General features: G+C 32.5%; 2 protein-coding genes across 2 annotated transcripts; both read right to left on the bottom strand.

The window, feature by feature from the left end:
- Positions 1-332: 332 nt before the first annotated feature.
- LOC110805695 (floral homeotic protein PMADS 2-like) lies at positions 333-4641 on the bottom strand. The gene is made up of 7 exons (XM_056836460.1): positions 4327-4641; positions 3941-4007; positions 3207-3268; positions 2452-2551; positions 2286-2315; positions 2142-2186; positions 333-730 (listed from the first exon to the last, which is right to left on the bottom strand). Exons 1-7 carry the CDS (start codon positions 4512-4514, stop codon positions 542-544), a joined length of 681 nt encoding a protein of 226 aa, XP_056692438.1. The 5' UTR covers positions 4515-4641; the 3' UTR covers positions 333-541.
- A 7812-nt stretch (positions 4642-12453) lies between these two features.
- LOC110805694 (agamous-like MADS-box protein MADS9) lies at positions 12454-16708 on the bottom strand. The gene is made up of 7 exons (XM_022011319.2): positions 16379-16708; positions 16195-16261; positions 14655-14716; positions 14167-14266; positions 14010-14039; positions 13053-13097; positions 12454-12800 (listed from the first exon to the last, which is right to left on the bottom strand). The coding sequence occupies exons 1-7, from the start codon at positions 16564-16566 to the stop codon at positions 12681-12683; spliced, it is 612 nt and encodes a 203-aa protein (XP_021867011.1). The 5' UTR covers positions 16567-16708; the 3' UTR covers positions 12454-12680.
- Positions 16709-16969: the final 261 nt, after the last annotated feature.

Genomic DNA, 16969 nt, shown 5'->3' with positions numbered 1-16969 from the left:
TAATTAAGGTTAACCACATTATGTTTTTTTATTTCTTCATCTAGCAGTTTATAGTTTTCATGTACAATTTTGACGTACCATTAATACGACCGATTAACCAAGTTAAGGTTAATGACTCTATTTTTTTATTTCTTTATCTAGCAACTAATTTCTAGTTTTTCATGTACAATTTTGAAGTACCATTACACCCATTTTAGAGAAAAAACAATTAATATTTTACATCAATGCTATATCATTCTGAATACGCTATTAATCTTATTATTATATTGGTGAGTCTTCTTTCTCCAGATAATGTGCATACTTAAAGTGTAGATCGAGGTAGAGTTCTCAAGTTGTCCAAATAGCTAAAGTTCCATATAAAAATTAGTTTAACCAAATGGAAAACATAATTAGCTATTAGAGTTGCTCTGCTTAAGAAAGTCCAGAAAAACACACACGCACACAGATTAAAACACCAATTAGACCGACCTAGCTAGCTAGCTCAATCGGTCTCGCCCTCATAGGTTAGCCAGCCTAGCTAGTTTCAATAGGAGCCATCGTTTCAGTGGGTCCATTTTATATTCATCCTATCCATGGCTTGCAAGTTTGGTTGTATTGGTTGCACTCGGTATCCAAACGACGACGTATGGTAATGGTAGTCGTCTTCTTCGTCGTGTCTCTCCTGATGTGGATTAAAGCAAACGGCACCATCATCATCTTTTTTATATCCCTCCATCATTTCTTGCTTGTGCTGATACATACATGAACAAGGTTAAATTATACTCAACAAGGTTAGGATATGATTGTTTTAACTTCATTTCTCTCAATAAACTCATTAATTAACCAACCTCAAGGCCCACTCGACTTAAGGATGATTGAGGTTCTGTTTGGTTAAGAGTTGTTAGCTGGTTTGACCAGTTGTTTGTTTAGTTGTGTGAGTAAAATTGTTTGGTACCTTAGATGTTAGCTGTTAAAGTAAAATGACCATTAAAAACATTGACCTACTTTATTATTGGATACTTTATTTCTCATTATTATTAGACAAATAGTTTTTATGTTAATTATTTTCTCTTTCAAATTTATTTGTTTTTTAAATTATTATTAATTTTAAATTTCAAATATATTAATTATTGATTTGCAAATAGAAAAAATATTACAAGCATGATTGCAATAGCTTTTAAATGCTTCAAAGTACTAATATAAAATTTATTACAACAAAAAACGACTGTAGTAAATGTGGTGAAATGAAGAATGGAAGCTTGAGTATTTAAGAGAGAAATAATGTACGGTGCCAAGGTTGGCAAGGGTTATAATTTTAGCCAATGTTATGACAAATTAGTAATTTTACATTCACTTTCTCATATCTCAAATTGCAGAAAACTACTATGTTGAGCTTTTTCACCCTAAAACACTCTTCCACTATTAAGTATTAACCAAACACTTCCAAGTTACAATTAGCTTTTTTTAATTAAGTTCAAACATCTAATTCACCAAACTACTATGTTGAGCTTTTTCACCCTAAATCTCTCTTCCAAACCTCTATTAACCGAACACTTCCAAGTTACAAGTAGCTTTTTTTTAAGTTCAAACATCTAATTCACCTCAAAAACCATTTTTTCCCCCTAAAATCTCTCTTAACCAAACACCCCCTGACTCTTCTATTTTTCTAGTTTGTTTTTATCATTGAGTTACATGATAATATATACTTCGTACATACTCCCTCCATTTCTTTTTGTTGTATCCGTTTCCATTTTAAGCGTTTCTTTTTGTTGTATCCGTTTCTATTTTTGGACATATATTTTATCCTAAAATACCCTTACATTTCTATCTAATTACCAAAATACCTAAAGATTCTACCCATATTCCCACCTAAATTTCCCCACCCCTATTATTTAATTCTTTTCCCTTCCCCATATACCTACTCTCTCACCATCATTATCACCCATCATTATCACTCCTCTCTCTTACCTTATTTCTTTCTTATTTTCTCTCTTTTTTTTTATTTTTTTTATTATAATCTCTTACATACAATCATTTTTCTTACACCCAATCATTACACTTATACCAATACAAACCAAGATTCCAATTTTCTTAAAAACTTCCCACTTTCTGAAATGGATACATCAAAAAAAAATGGAGGGAGTACTAAACAGGAGGCTTACCAACACATATTTGAGCTCGTTTTGTTCCTCGTCAAGCATCCTCATCTGATCATTTTCCAATAAATATAATTAACACATGCAAATTAATCCAAAACTTAAATTTACGAATAATTAATCACTTATACTTTCTAAGAAAATTACTACCTTCCTCTCAAGCTCCCCGTAGATTTCCATCTGTTACAAAAAAAACAAATTATATCCTTGGAAAATACGAAGAAAAAGACTAATTTAATTTTTTCCATCAGAATTATATTGAAAAATTAATTAAATATTAAAAAATTTAAGAAATTAAATTTAATTAGTAACTTGCCTCTTTGTTGCTTACGCTAGAAATGCCATTATCCAAAGCATCCTCTAGCTGGTCCAATTCTGGGTATGCTAATCCTGCTATGTCCTCTCCCTTGAAGTGCCTGTTCGATTTTCGAGCGAGAAATTAATTTATGTTAAAACTTGTTTAACAATGTACTCCCTCCATTCTTTTTTGATCTTCCTGTTTCTATAAATGTCGTTTCTATTTGATCTTCCTGTTTCTATTTTTGGATATTATTTTTTACCATAAATTTTCCCACCATCCCTTATTTAATTCATTTACATTTCCCCATTCACCCACCCAACCCCACTTTTATGATTTTTTATTACTTTAATAAAAATAATTTCTCTCTCCTTCATTTCTTTATTACTTTTCTTCATTTATTTATTATTTTCTCTTACACCCAATCATTTCTCTTACACCAAATCATTACAAGATTTCATTTTCTTATTTTCCACCCCAAACACCAATTAGGAAGATCATTTAGGAATGGAGGGAGTATTTGTCACGATAATTTAAACATATATTAACGCACTACACAATTACGTATTATTATAGACGGATTTTGAGACAGATACTAAAAAGTATAAACATCTCAAGTTTTGAGACGGATTTGGACTATTTAGACACGAAATTTCTCATCTCTTTAAAATTATTATTTTGTAGTGACACCATATAATATATAGTTTGATTTTATGTAAAATATAATGCATGAAGTATATATTTTAATTAGCACATAACAGTATTAAGATTACCTGAGTTGAGTCTGCAGGTTGTCATTCTCTTTTTTGACCCTTTCTATTTCATTGCTGAGATTCTGTTGAAAAATATCAAACATGAGTCATTTTTATCAATTATAACGAACCAAAAAAAAAAGTAAATACGTTAATAATCCGTAAATACATAATTAGCCGTTTTGTAAGAAATAATTTCATTAGCTTTTTAATTAATCAATAATACGTAGTGATTAATTAAACTTCACAGGATGTAACATAATCGATCTATGTATTATTGATTAATTAAAAAACTGATAAATTATTTGTTTACAACAAAAAATATGAAAATTGTTTAATTACATTATTGAACTAGCAAATATCCAGGCCAGGTAATAATAAGTGAAAAAGAAAAAAAGGGAAAATCAGAAAACCAGACAGATCTACAGGATGTAACATAACATAGAGTCATACAGATCTAGGGCATGGAAAACTATAGCTTTCCTTATTTAGTAATTTATCCAAAAAACCATAAAATTAGTGAGAATAAGCTTGAGAAACACAGAAAGACCATCCTATTTATAGATCTGTTCAAATGATGAGTTTTTTCCATATTTTTAGAAACCCAAAAATAAAATAAAATAAAAACATAAATTAAACCCTAATTTTATCCACTGAAGAAAATTAGGCACTCTAATATAGATGCACAATAAACGTTTATATTAAAGAAAGATGTAAAAGTAAATTAAATTCAAACATCAAATGCATAAACTTACTTCATGTTTATCATCCCATATCCTCTTTCCAGAAATCTTCTGGTACCTGTCCAGTATATCTTCCACCCTACAAATAAATTAATAAAAATTAGGAGAGATTACAAAATAAGTAAAAAATTATTTAAATAAAATTAATTTAAAATGAGTTTTCTTAGTAAATTAGTAAAAATATATGTGTTGAGTAAAAATTAATATAAAATTAGTTTTCTTCGTAAATTAGTAAAAATATTTGTTGAGTAAAAATTAATTTAAAAAAATAAATTTAAAATTAGTTTTCTTAGTAAATTAGTAAAAATTATGTGTTGATTTTGGCCTCCAAATGGAAGTTAATAGTGTAATTTGAAGGAGTAACGAGTATATATAAGAATATAATTAAGACGACTTACGAGGTAGACGGGGTATGGTAAGAATGCATTTTGCCATTGTTAGCCAACATAACCAAAGAAACTTTAGAATCACAAAGAATAGAGATTTCATCAGCTTTCTTAACAAGCCCATTTCTTCTCTTTGAGTAAGTAACTTGCCTATTTGTTGTGTTTTCTATTTTCTTTATCTCAACCTTTCCTCTCCCCATTTTTTTATTTTTAAATTTCTTGAAATAATTTGTTCTTCTTTTATTTTGATGGAAAATGAAGAATAATAAAGGGAGGCCGGAGATTGGTAATGAAAAAAGAAAGGGTATATGCCCTTAAAAGGAAGGGGTTTGAGGACAAGGTGACTTTCAAAAGTAGGGCAGTAGGTTGGCTTAAAATGGGATTGGTGAAATTTTTACTAATGATTAATAAAATTTAAATTATTTTTCAAAAAATTTATTTTTCTTTTTAATAATTTGATCGATTTGATGTTATAGTTTTTTGTTGCCTTTTTGTTCTTGTATTTGTGTCACCATGTTAACCGTTGGTCTCTTTGCATCATCTATGATCATATGGAGTAATTGAATTTATTTTTTTTGTATAACCAACGTGTACACTATACTATGACTAAACCTTTCGCCCGTATGCTCCAATTAAGAGAAAATGACTGACCAATGATCCGTTTTCATTTCTAAATATTGAGATTCAAACCCCTACCTAATGAGCACTATGGCATTATAAGTTACAAATAAAGGAGAATCAAGAGTTGGCCTACAAGCGTAGTGGTTGAAGGCCCTCCGAAACATCATTAGTACGGAGTAGTTTTATATTTTTCTTTTTCTTTCTTGGTGTTAATGAGCCACAATGACAATATAAATTATAAATGGGGGCGGAGGAATTCGAACATGAGAACAATCGTATACAAATAACTTCAGTCTTAACGAATAGGCCAAAAACTCATTCTATAAAATGATTAGTACTATTAATATTTAGGTTTATTATTATTAAGGAGAAGTACTTTGGACAAGACTTTGGGGTACTACTTAAAATTTCTCTGATTATTTGATAAAATTAAGGAATTTGATTGGATGGAGGGTGTTTATCGGTTGGCACGTGTCACATTGATTGAGATTGTATTCTGTGAAAATGAATTAAAGGGCTTAGGATAAAGAGAGTTAGGGTTTTGAGCCATTGGACTATTCATGCCTCTAATTAATTTCACCATCAATCACATATATTTCACATCATATTATGTGGTAATTAATCAAGCTAAGTGAAGAAGTAAAAACAGACATTAGACATTGAGTGGTATAATCATGAAGTTTGGAGAAGAGAAAATCATCATTATATACATAGTAGCAGTACATGTTAAAATCCTTTGTGACAAAGTAACTAATTGATGGAGATTATTTCTTTGACACGTTCTTAACATCAAACATAATTATCATAGAGATGAGTAAAATATTGTACTAATTCCCCTAACAAAAAGGGGATTGTTAAACGACGCCCTATTTTTCTTAAAAACGCCCGTATTTTTTGAGTAAAAGTACACATTTGCCCTCTAAAAGAAACTCCCCTTCTTCATCACCCTCTTATTATTATTATTATTATTATTATTATTATTATTATTATTATTATTATTATTATCATTATTATTATTATTATTATTATTAATTTGGTGCGTGAGGTTCTTGTTGATACTTGTTCCAAAGTTGGGATTGTGGTGCGTAAGGAGGCTCCAATGGGTTTCCTCTCAGAGGTTGGGAACGATCTAAGACCTGTTGACCTTTTACTATTTAATTGGTTCCAGGGTAAAGATGCATGTTTGGATGTGACTGGCATATCTCCCTTTGCTGGTATGGGTGTGAGTTCGTGGACTCCTGGGGTGGCCTTGCACAATGCCGTGGAGAAGAAAAAGAAGAAGTATGCGTCTAAATGTGAAGACAACATATAGAAGTTCATCCCATTTGCGTTCTCTACATTCGGGGAATTGGATAAGGAGGCTTTGGGCACACTGTCGCGTATCAAGACTCTCTCTATTAGTCTCTCCAACAATATTAAGTGTGGTGCATTTATCTTTCATAGATTGAGTTTTTGCATTTAGAAAGGGGTGGGATCACAACTTGTTTCTAGACTCCCATCCAACTTTATGTAAAACGCCTACACATTCATAATAATTAATTAATTAATTATAATAATAATAATAAGGCAAATTTGTCAAAAACTACCTTATAAAATATGATTTTTGCGAAAAACTACCTTATAAAAAAAATGTTGTAATAAACTACCTTATAAAAAATTTATGTTGTAAGATACTACCTTTTCCCAAATTACGAACGTTTGATTGAAATTTCGGGATTGACTTTACCATATATATGTCACGTGCCATTTAATTACGTCTTTCCCGTTAGATGTCGCGTAATATGCACCTAGTAAAGTCAACGTCGTAATTTTGAATTAATGCTCATAATATGGCCAAAGGTAGTATCTTACAACATAAAATTTTTATAAGGTAGTTTATTACAACATTTTTTTTATAAGGTAGTTTTTCGCAAAAATCATATTTTATAAGGTAGTTTTTGACAAATTTACCTACTAATAATAATAATAATAATAATAATAATAATAATAATAATAATAATAATAATAATAATAATAAATAAATAAATAAATAAATAAATAAATAAATAAATAAATAAATAATACTTCGTATGAGTAAAAGTACAGGAAACCCACCCAGTGACGGGACCCCACCCCTCCTCTCCCTCATACCTTCGTCATCCTAGCTTCCCATGTTCTTTCTCCCTTCCATCTCCCATCTGTTTTTCCATTAACGAGTTGTTAAAAGAAAAAAAAATAGAATTCGAACAACTCACGCACAAGCTTTGCGCGGGCCACATGGCGGTGGCGCACAGACTTTGCACCGGCGACATTGAGGACGTTTGTGCGCCACCGCCATGTGGTCGGCGCAAAATCTGTGCGCCACCGCCATGTTGCCCGCACAAAGTCTGTAACGGTAGTTGTTTGATTTTTTTTTTTTAAAATGATGATGGCCGGTGATAGATGTTTCTTCAACGGGGGCAGAAGGCATGGTTACTGTCGTAGTCAATGGTGGAGCAGAGGCTTATGATGGTGATCATGGGGGGCATTGGTGATGGTGATCATGGTGGGGCAATGGTGATGGTGAAGGGAAGAAGAAGCTATAGCAATGGTGATAGTGGCTGGTCGGAGTGCCGGCGTTGGTTCGGTTGGAGAAGGGAAGGGTGAAAAATAGGGGGTTAATTTTATAAGGGTAATACCGTATTTTCACGTTAAAAATGCGGACGATTTTAACATATACGGGAGTCGAATAACGATACACAAAAAATTGTATTAATTGCTCCTTAATCCTATACGATTATATACACAGGCCATCGGACTATACAGTAGGGGCTCGTTGAAAGGACAAATTGCTTTTAAAGATTCTAGTCTTCTATTAGGCAGCCAAAATGTTTGTTAATGCCCCAAAATTAGTGGACTAAGTGGTTAGTTGTTAGTGCGTTAGTGGCATATTAATCTCCTAGAATAAAGTAGTATCTTAGGACTACTTAGAAGTTGTTAATCAGAATATTTAGTGGAGTAAATCGTGGCCCATGATTACCCACTAAGTACTAGCATTTCCTATTTTTCAGTTTAAGTTTGTTATTGTAAGCCTATATAATGGCTAGTTTATTATTGAGTTAAATACATCAAAATAGCATTCTGCCAACTTTTGTCTTTACTTTACAACAAATTTGGTATCAGAGCATTAGAGAAGAAGGCACGTGCAGTCCTTTGTTTCTCTAAGTCAGGTTGGGTCCTCAAATTTTTTTTTTTAAAAGAAGGAGAAAAGGGAAAGAGCAAAGTAGGAGAGAGAAACCCATCTTCTTCACACAAAAAAAAATCCCCTGTGAGTGAATCCAATTGAAATTGATGGCAACGAATGGTGTAAATACTTTAACTCAACCCCTTATTCCAATTTTTAAGGGGGACAAATATCATCTATGGAGTTTGAAGATGTAAACTCTATTCAAACCCCAGGAGCTTTGGGATATGGTGGCAACAGGGTATACCGAGCCGGATGAAGCACCGGCGGAGCCCGATCAACGATTGTGAGAGAATCGAAAGAAGGATGCAAAGGCGTTGCTGTACATCCAAGGAGCACTGGATGACTCAATTTTTCCAAGAATTTCAGCAACAAGTTCTTCTAAAGAGGCATGGGAAATACTCAGAAAGGAGTATCATGGTGATAGTAAGGTAATTTCTGTTAAATTACAAACCTTGCGTGGTAATTTTGAAGAACTACGTATGAATAAAAAGGAATATGTACCAAGCTCTTTTTGTGAAAGGAGTATCATGGTGATTAGCGCGATTGATTTTTGTGAAAGTTGTGTTCTAGGCAAACAAAGTAAAAAATCTTTTCCGAGTGGTAAGTCCTGGAGAGCTTCAAATGTGCTCGAGTTAGTGCATGCTGATTTGTGTGGTCCAATGAAAATAGAATCTTTGGGAGGGAGTAAATATTTTTTGCTCTTTACTGATGATTTTAGTCGTGTAAGTTGAGTCTATTTCTTAAAACTCAAATCTGAATCCTTTGAGAATTTTAAGGCCTTGGTGGAAAAAGAAAGTGGTTGTTACATTAAGTGTCTACGAACTGATTGTGGTGGAGAATTCTTGCTTGATGAGTTTTCTGATTTCTGTGATGAGAATGGCATTCGTAGAGAACTCACAGCACCATACTCGCCCGAGCAGAATGGTGTGGCAGAAAGAAAGAATCGTACTGTGGTCGAAATGGCAAGATGCATGCTAAAGGAAAAGAAGCTTCCAAATCAGTTATGGGGAGAAGCTGTAGCAACAGCAGTATATCTTCTCAACATATCTCCAACAAAGGCAGTCCTAAATCAGACCCCTTATGAAGCATGGAAAGGCAGAGCTCCCCGGGTAAGACACTTAAAAGTTTTTGGTTGTGTAGCATATGCATTGGTAAATATTCGCTCTAAGCTTGATGAAAAGTCTGTTAAATTTATTTTCATTGGCTATTGTGCACAATCCAAGGCATATCGCTTGTATAATCCTTTGAGTGGTAAAGTGCTTGTCAGTAGAAATGTTGAGTTCAATGAAACATAAAGTTGGGATTGGAGTCTGGTTCATAAAGGGGCAGAAATATCAACATCAACAGGGGCTTTGGGGGACTTTGATCCCCCACCTGGAGAGATAGAGACACCTGGAAGTCCTGAGACAAGTGTTGTCTCTTCATCCACAACCTCAAGCAGTAGTTTGGGTCCTTCCTCACCAAGCAACAATGGTTCCTCTAGAAACCAAAGTCTAAGTCCTCATTCCGGATCATCATCAAACTCATTTTCAGAGTCGCCTCCAAGAAAAACAAGATCCTTGAGAGAAATATATGATACATGCAACTTTGCTTTGTATGTGTCAGATCCTGTCTATTATGAAGATGCAGCAGGAGAGCAAGTGTGGGAAAATGCAATGAAGGAAGAAATAAAATGCATCGAGAAGAACCTTACATGGGAGCTTGTCGATCTTCCTCAAAATAAGAGTCCAATCGGGCTTAAATGGGTATTTAGAACCAAATACCATGCTGATGGAAGTATAGACAAGCACAAAGCTCGTCTAGTTGTTAAAGGGTATGCTCAACAACAAGGAATCGACTTTGAAGAGACGTTTTCCCCAGTAGCTCGCTTTGAAACGGTGAGAACATTCTTGGCTCTTGCAGCTCAATTACATTGGCCTGTGTACCAGTTTGATGTGAAGTCTGTGTTCCTAAATGGGGATCTGGAGGAAGAAGTATATGTCACACAACCTGAAGGGTTTGCTGTGAGGGGTGAAGAAGACAAAGTTTATCGGCTAAGGAAGGCTTTGTATGGCCTGAAGCAGGCACCGGGAGCTTGGTACAACAAGATTGATTCATATTTTTTGGCAAATGGGTTCGAGAGAAGCAAAAATGAGCCTACTCTTTATGTCAAGAAACAAGGTAAAACTGATTTGCTGTTAGTTTGTATTTATGTCGACGATATGATATATATGGGTTCTTGTGAATCACTTGTTGCTGAATTTAAGTCCTCTATGATGAAAACCTTTGAAATGTCGGATTTGGGGTTGTTGCATTATTTTCTTGGGATTGAAGTAAATCAATGTGCTGAAGGGATTTTCATTTCTCAACGAAAATATGCAAATGACCTTCTCAAAAGGTTCAATATGGAAAAATGCAGTATAGCTCCGACTCCAATGAATCCAAATGAGTCTCTCATAACAAATGATGGTACAGGCTTTGCAAATGCACCGTACTTCAGGAGTATAGTTGGGGGATCAAATTACTTATCTCATACAAGACCGGATATAGCATACTCTGTAAGTGTTATTTCCAGGTTCATGCATAATCCAACTGTGCATCATCTTGGAGCACCAAAAAGAATTATCAGATATGTGGCAGGAACTCTTGGTTACGAAATTTGGTACTCACAAGTATCAAATTGCAAGCTGGTTGGCTATACAGATAGTGATTGGGCAGGTGATCTTGATAGCCGAAAAAGCACATCTGGTTGTGTTTTTAGTTTGGGTTCTGGTGCTATTACGTGGAGCTCGAAGAAGCAAGAAACGGTGGCTCTGTCATCATCAGAAGCTAAGTATGTTGCGGCAACTGCAGCAGCATGTCAAGCAACATGGTTAAGGAAGTTACTTGCAGACTTCCAACAAGAGCAACTTGGTTCAACTGAAATTTATTGTGACAACAAAGCAGCAATTGCTATGGCAAAGAATCCGGCATTCCATAGCAGAACAAAGCACATTGATATACGTTGTCATTTCATTAGAGATCTTGTTGCAAAAGAGTTGATAGTACTAAAGCATTGTGGAACCAAGGAGCAGGTAGCTGATGTCCTGACAAAGTCCCTGGCTGTTGGCAAGCATGAGTACTTCAGGTCCAAAATGAAGGTAACTGATTTTGAGGGCAAGGGAGTGTGTTTGTTAATGCCCCAAAATTAGTGGACTAAGTGGTTAGTTGTTAGTGCCTTAGTGGCATATTAATCTCCTAGAATAAAGTAGTATCTTAGGACTACTTAGAAGTTGTTAATCAGAATATTTAGTGGAGTAAATCGTGGCCCATGATTACCCACTAAGTACTAGCATTTCCTATTTTTCAGTTTAAGTTTGTTATTGTAAGCCTATATAATGGCTAGTTTATTATTGAGTTAAATACATCAAAATAGCATTCTGCCAACTTTTGTCTTTACTTTACAACACAAAATAGGTATTAGGACATCAACAACTATGTACTCCGTACTACTCATGCTTGGCTATTGCAAGCTACCACTCAATGCAAATGCTCTAACTGTCTCGCGCGCATACATACACACACAAAATGACTATTATCAAGTAATTTAATTTTTGGTTCTACTATGAGGAGTTCCCAATACCTTTGGCGAGTGGATTTAATCTCCCGTGGAATTTTGAATAGGTACCTCGATGGACATCATCCCTCTCAGTTGCGATTTTTTCCATAATCGAGACTCAAACCCGAGTTTTTGATTAAGTAGCAAAAAGCTTTTAACCACTCATACCAACCTCAATTGGTACTATTATCAAGTTATCATTGATAAATCACACATGCATCAATACATCTTAAAGTAACAATCATCAATATCATACCCATTGATAATTTGATAGTAACAATCAACCTTTTTTTGGGTTCATGGTTAAGGATGTTGAGGACCGTTTTACGGTGGACGGAGAAATCACCGGCTAAAGATGAACCACCGGTTTAGGTGGTCATCACGGAGAGGGGCAAAACGGCCCTCGGGAAACTCCCATAGCCTCTCCGGGCCTCGTTCTATCGTTAGAACAATCAACCTTAATCAAAAGCACATCTTAAAGTATCTTTCATTAAATTATCACAAGAGGAAAAAAGAAAAGAAAAAGCTCACATAATTAAATTAGCCACCTAAGTTTAGAGTTCGAAAAGAGGGGAAAGGAGTAAATAGGAGATGGATGCATGCACATATTTAGTCAACACCCATAAACTAACGGCGGAGCCAATTTTGCATCAATTCATATTAAAAAGTACTTTGTTTAGTTTTTTATTGACTTTTTAATAGTGATCTCACCTAGTATAATTCATGGATCCGCCACTACCATAAACATATTAATTTCGGATTGCATATTAATCACGGGTAGCCGCCATGAGTTTACGTACGTGACCCATAAACACACTTAATTAATTTGTTTAATTAGGTTCTTAATTAGAGATCTACTTAAAATGAACAAGTTGATAAACAAGCCAAGAACATACACAATAACCTAGCTTCAATTATTACATACCAAACACACATTTGATTGAACTTCATTCATCGATCGATCTACACCCTTCCCTGTTGGTTTGGTTGCCCTCGAAACCCGTAAGGAATCTGGTAAAGGTAGTCCCTCTCTTCTGGGTTATTCCGACCCGGCCCGTCCATCATTTCATTTTCTTGCTTGTGCTGTGTACAACAAACTAAATTAGCGTGCTAAATTAAACCAAGACAGAATTGGACAAATTAGAGACGAAATTACTTATCTCTATAAAATGATTATTTTGTACTCACGTAATATACATTATTAGCTTAATTAGATTTTATTATAAATCGATCATTGACGTTAATTACGTTGTTGATTATCTAAAAACATTAGCTTAATTAATTAGCTTCTAGATAAAATAAAGCCAATAGCATTATGGAAATTGAAATACATACCAACATGTACTCGAGCTGGTTATTTTCCTCTTGAAGCATCGTTGTCTGTTTATCAATTTTCAAGAAAAAAGCACATTTTCAGTCACAAATCAATGTAGGTACAATTAGGTAATCAATTAATCAGAAATTAAAAAAAAGGTAATCAGAAATTAAAACACTAATTCATAAATGTTTTAGCTTGGTCGAGATCGAAAACCCTAGAGTTCATCGATCAACAAGATATATTCAACAGTAACTAAGGCTCTATTCTGTTTGACTTATTTCAGACAAAATTAGTTCAGATAAGTTAAAAAAAATTCGGTTTTTCATACATTTTCACATACAAATAAGTTTGGGTGATGATAAAGGTCGCAAGTTGCGACAACATTTAGTTGTCACAATCTTACGTGTCGCAGTTTAATTATTACATATAGGCGCCACATATGCTATGTTTCATTAGAATATTTTTACTGTCAATTCAATATTTTTACTATGAAAATATGTAAATAAAGTAGTCGATAGAAAAAAGGGAACAAAATTAGAATATTAAAATTTTCCTACCTTTTTTGAAACATATATAATAGATTATATAAGTTAAATATTTTAGTTTCCAATTTAAATCATGACACATAAGCGTGTCATGTCATCATTGTGACACAGCTTAAAGGTCGCATGTTGCGACCTTTATCATTTTCGAATAAGTTTATTTCAGACAAAATAAGTCGAATAGAACGGAGCATAATTCAGAAATAATTTCAGAGATCGAAAGCAAAAGAGTTCATCAACAAGATACATTCAACAACTAAGCTAGTGAAAGCCAATAATTAATTAATTATTATTATTATTATTTTGACATGGCCAATAAATTTTTTTTTTTGACAACGGCAATAATTAATTAAGGAACAATTGGAAACCAAAATGTATTAGTTAAGTTTGGAATTTAAAATAATTAAAAGAAGTACTTGTTATATTACTTACATTCTTTTCGTGCATCTTGTAAATTTCCATCTGCCAAAAATAAAGAAAATAAATACGTGACATAAATAAAATTTATTTGTAATTAGAATATAATTTTGTCATTTTGGAAATTTAATTTCAATTTTAAATTTTTTTAAAAGGGGAAATAAGAACTTGCCTGCCTGTCATTATTTCGAGCAATACCAATATCAAGAGCTTGCTCAAGCCTACTCAGATCTGGATATTGTAAAGATGCAATGTCCTCTCCATTCAAGTGCCTATATTTTTAGTATTACAATAACACATTAATTAAATAGTCCCCTTTATCTCCTTGATACTTATTAATTACGGAGTATTTATTTGGAAAAATTGTGTTTAATAATCCAAAATCCTAGACGCTTTATTTTTATTAATCCCAACTGTGAATTATTTTTAAATAATCCAACATTTAGGGTCATTCGCTTTAAAACAAATCGTAGATTGAAATGATTTAAAGTGAATGACCTACAAAGTTCGGATTATTTAAAAATAATTCATAGTTGGTATTGGTAAAAGCGAACCAAGTCAAGTTGGGATTATTAAAAATCAAAATTTCCTATTTAAGGTATTGAACTTCATAATCCCAAAAATAAATTCATCAAGTGTTCTATTTACACGATGATATACCTGAGTTCGACCCGCATATCGTCATTTTCTTTCTTGATTCTATCTATCTCGTTCTTCAGCTCCTATGAGTACACAATTATTTGCAAATTGAACCATAATTATAGTTGTAATGTAAAGAAATCTAACTAATTAACTTGTTGAAATATAAACACATGTACGTAGTAATAAAATTGAAATATCGTTACAATTTATATTGCCAAGATTATGTTTATTTATTTATTTTGATTGAAATAATACTTTATTTGCCTAAATTTTACCAATTAGGTGTTTTTCTTGAGGGAATCTTAAAATTAGAATATTGAAATCTGACTCTAATTTAATTAATGTTTGATTAATCATAGATAAAAGAAACCCAAGAACTTTAGTTAGGGTTAGGGATGGCGCAACCGACCCGGAAAATGAAAGAAAACACAAATTTAACAAAGGGAATTTCATAATAATTCAGTAAAAAGTGTTCACAAATTCTTATTTACAATGGGTGTACAATAAATATTGTACACCCGTAAAAGTTAACTCAAAATGCTTAAAAGTTAAGCTTATATATGTAAAAGTTATCTATTTTTAAGTGATTAATTGTTTCATTTTAGTAAAACTTATTTCTTCAAAATCACTAATAATGTATAAAATTAATCATTTAATCATTTCTATCAACTTTTTTTTACTAATATAAAAGTTAATCAAAACTAGGTTAAAGTTACGAAAAAAGTGGTAAAAGTTATCTTGGTGTACAATAAATTTATTGTACACCTTGTGCGCGCAAGACCTTTTGAAAAATGTTTATTTGGTTGGACTTGTATAGATCTGGATAATGATGATGAATAAAATTAAGTGAAAATAAAAGAGAGATCTGAAGGATGTAACATAACAAGCAATGAAGAATTCAGATCTAGGTTTTCAGTAATAGCTTTCCTTTTTTGTCTAAAAAATCATAAAACTACTAAAAATAAACATAAATACTAAATCAAGGTAATCCCATTTATAGATCTGTTCAAATGATGATCCATTTGCATATCTTTCTTGCATATTTTCCATAAAATTATAAAAAGTTAAAATTAAAATTAATATTAACTAAACCCTTGTTATATCCTCTGAGTAATTTATATAATTGGACAAAAAAAGTATTCCTTTTTTTTTAATTGTAAGAAAATTCAACTGCAATAATAAATCAAGGCAATCGCATTTGTAGATCTGTTCAAATGATGATCCATTTGCATATCCGTCTTGCATATTTTCCATAAAATTGTAAAAAATTAAAATTAAAATTAAAATTAAAATTAATATTAACTAACCCCTTGTAATATCCTCGGAGTATTTAATATAATTGGACAAAAACATAGTTCTTTTTTTTATTTTAAATCATGAGAAAATTAAATTGAATATTCTCCATAAATTTATATAAAAAAATTTAATATTAATATTAACTAAACCCTTGTAATATCCTCTAAGTAATTTATATAATTGGACAAAAAAGAGTTTTTTTTTTGTTTTTTTTTTTTGAATTATACGAAAATTAAATTGCAATAATAAGTGTTCAACTCACCTCATGCTTAGCATCCCACAACCTCTTACCGGAAATATTCTGATATTTCTCAAGTATATCTTCCACCCTTTTCAAACAAACAAAAATAGCAAAATTAACTAATTAATTAATTATCACGTTACTAGTTCAAATAACACGATTAATAATAAAAAAAGAAAAAATTAAAATTTATGTAATGACATACGGAGTAGAGGGGCTATTGTAAGCATGCATTTTGCCATTGTTAGCAAAGATAACAACAGAAACCATAGAATCACAAAGAACATTGATTTCTGTAGCTTTTTTGATGATCCCATTTCTTCTCTTAGAGTAAGTAACTTGCCTATTTGTTGAGTTTTCTATCCTCTTTATTTCAATCTTTCCTCTTCCCATTTTTTGAATTTTTTGTTGAATTGTTATTGTTATTAGGTGAGTTTGTTTTTTCAATAATGGCGTAGAAATGAAGAGGAGTCTTAATTTAAAGGGGAAGAAGGACAAGGGTACTTTAAAAGGGAGGGTAGTAGGGTTTTGCTTTAAAAGGGTTGGGATTGATTTTTTAGTGATTTGGTTGGTTTGATAGTTTGTGTCACCTTGTTAACCGTTGGTCTATTTTATGTGAGTGATTGATGGTTTGTGTTCCTTTTACTTATTTACTCTATAGTCTTGGAAATTGTAATTATTGTATATGGTCACTTACATAAGTTTAGTATGTCTTGAAAAGGTTACCTAAAAGTATAATTGAATTGTGATACACTTTGAAATGAAGACCTAGGAAACATGGACACGGGGTCAGGTG

The sequence above is a fragment of the Spinacia oleracea genome, chromosome 2, assembly GCF_020520425.1.
Source record: "Spinacia oleracea cultivar Varoflay chromosome 2, BTI_SOV_V1, whole genome shotgun sequence".
Taxonomy (NCBI): Eukaryota; Viridiplantae; Streptophyta; class Magnoliopsida; order Caryophyllales; family Amaranthaceae; genus Spinacia; species Spinacia oleracea.
Note: the sequence above shows the minus strand (reverse complement) of the source record. Positions and strands in the feature narration are given on the sequence as shown.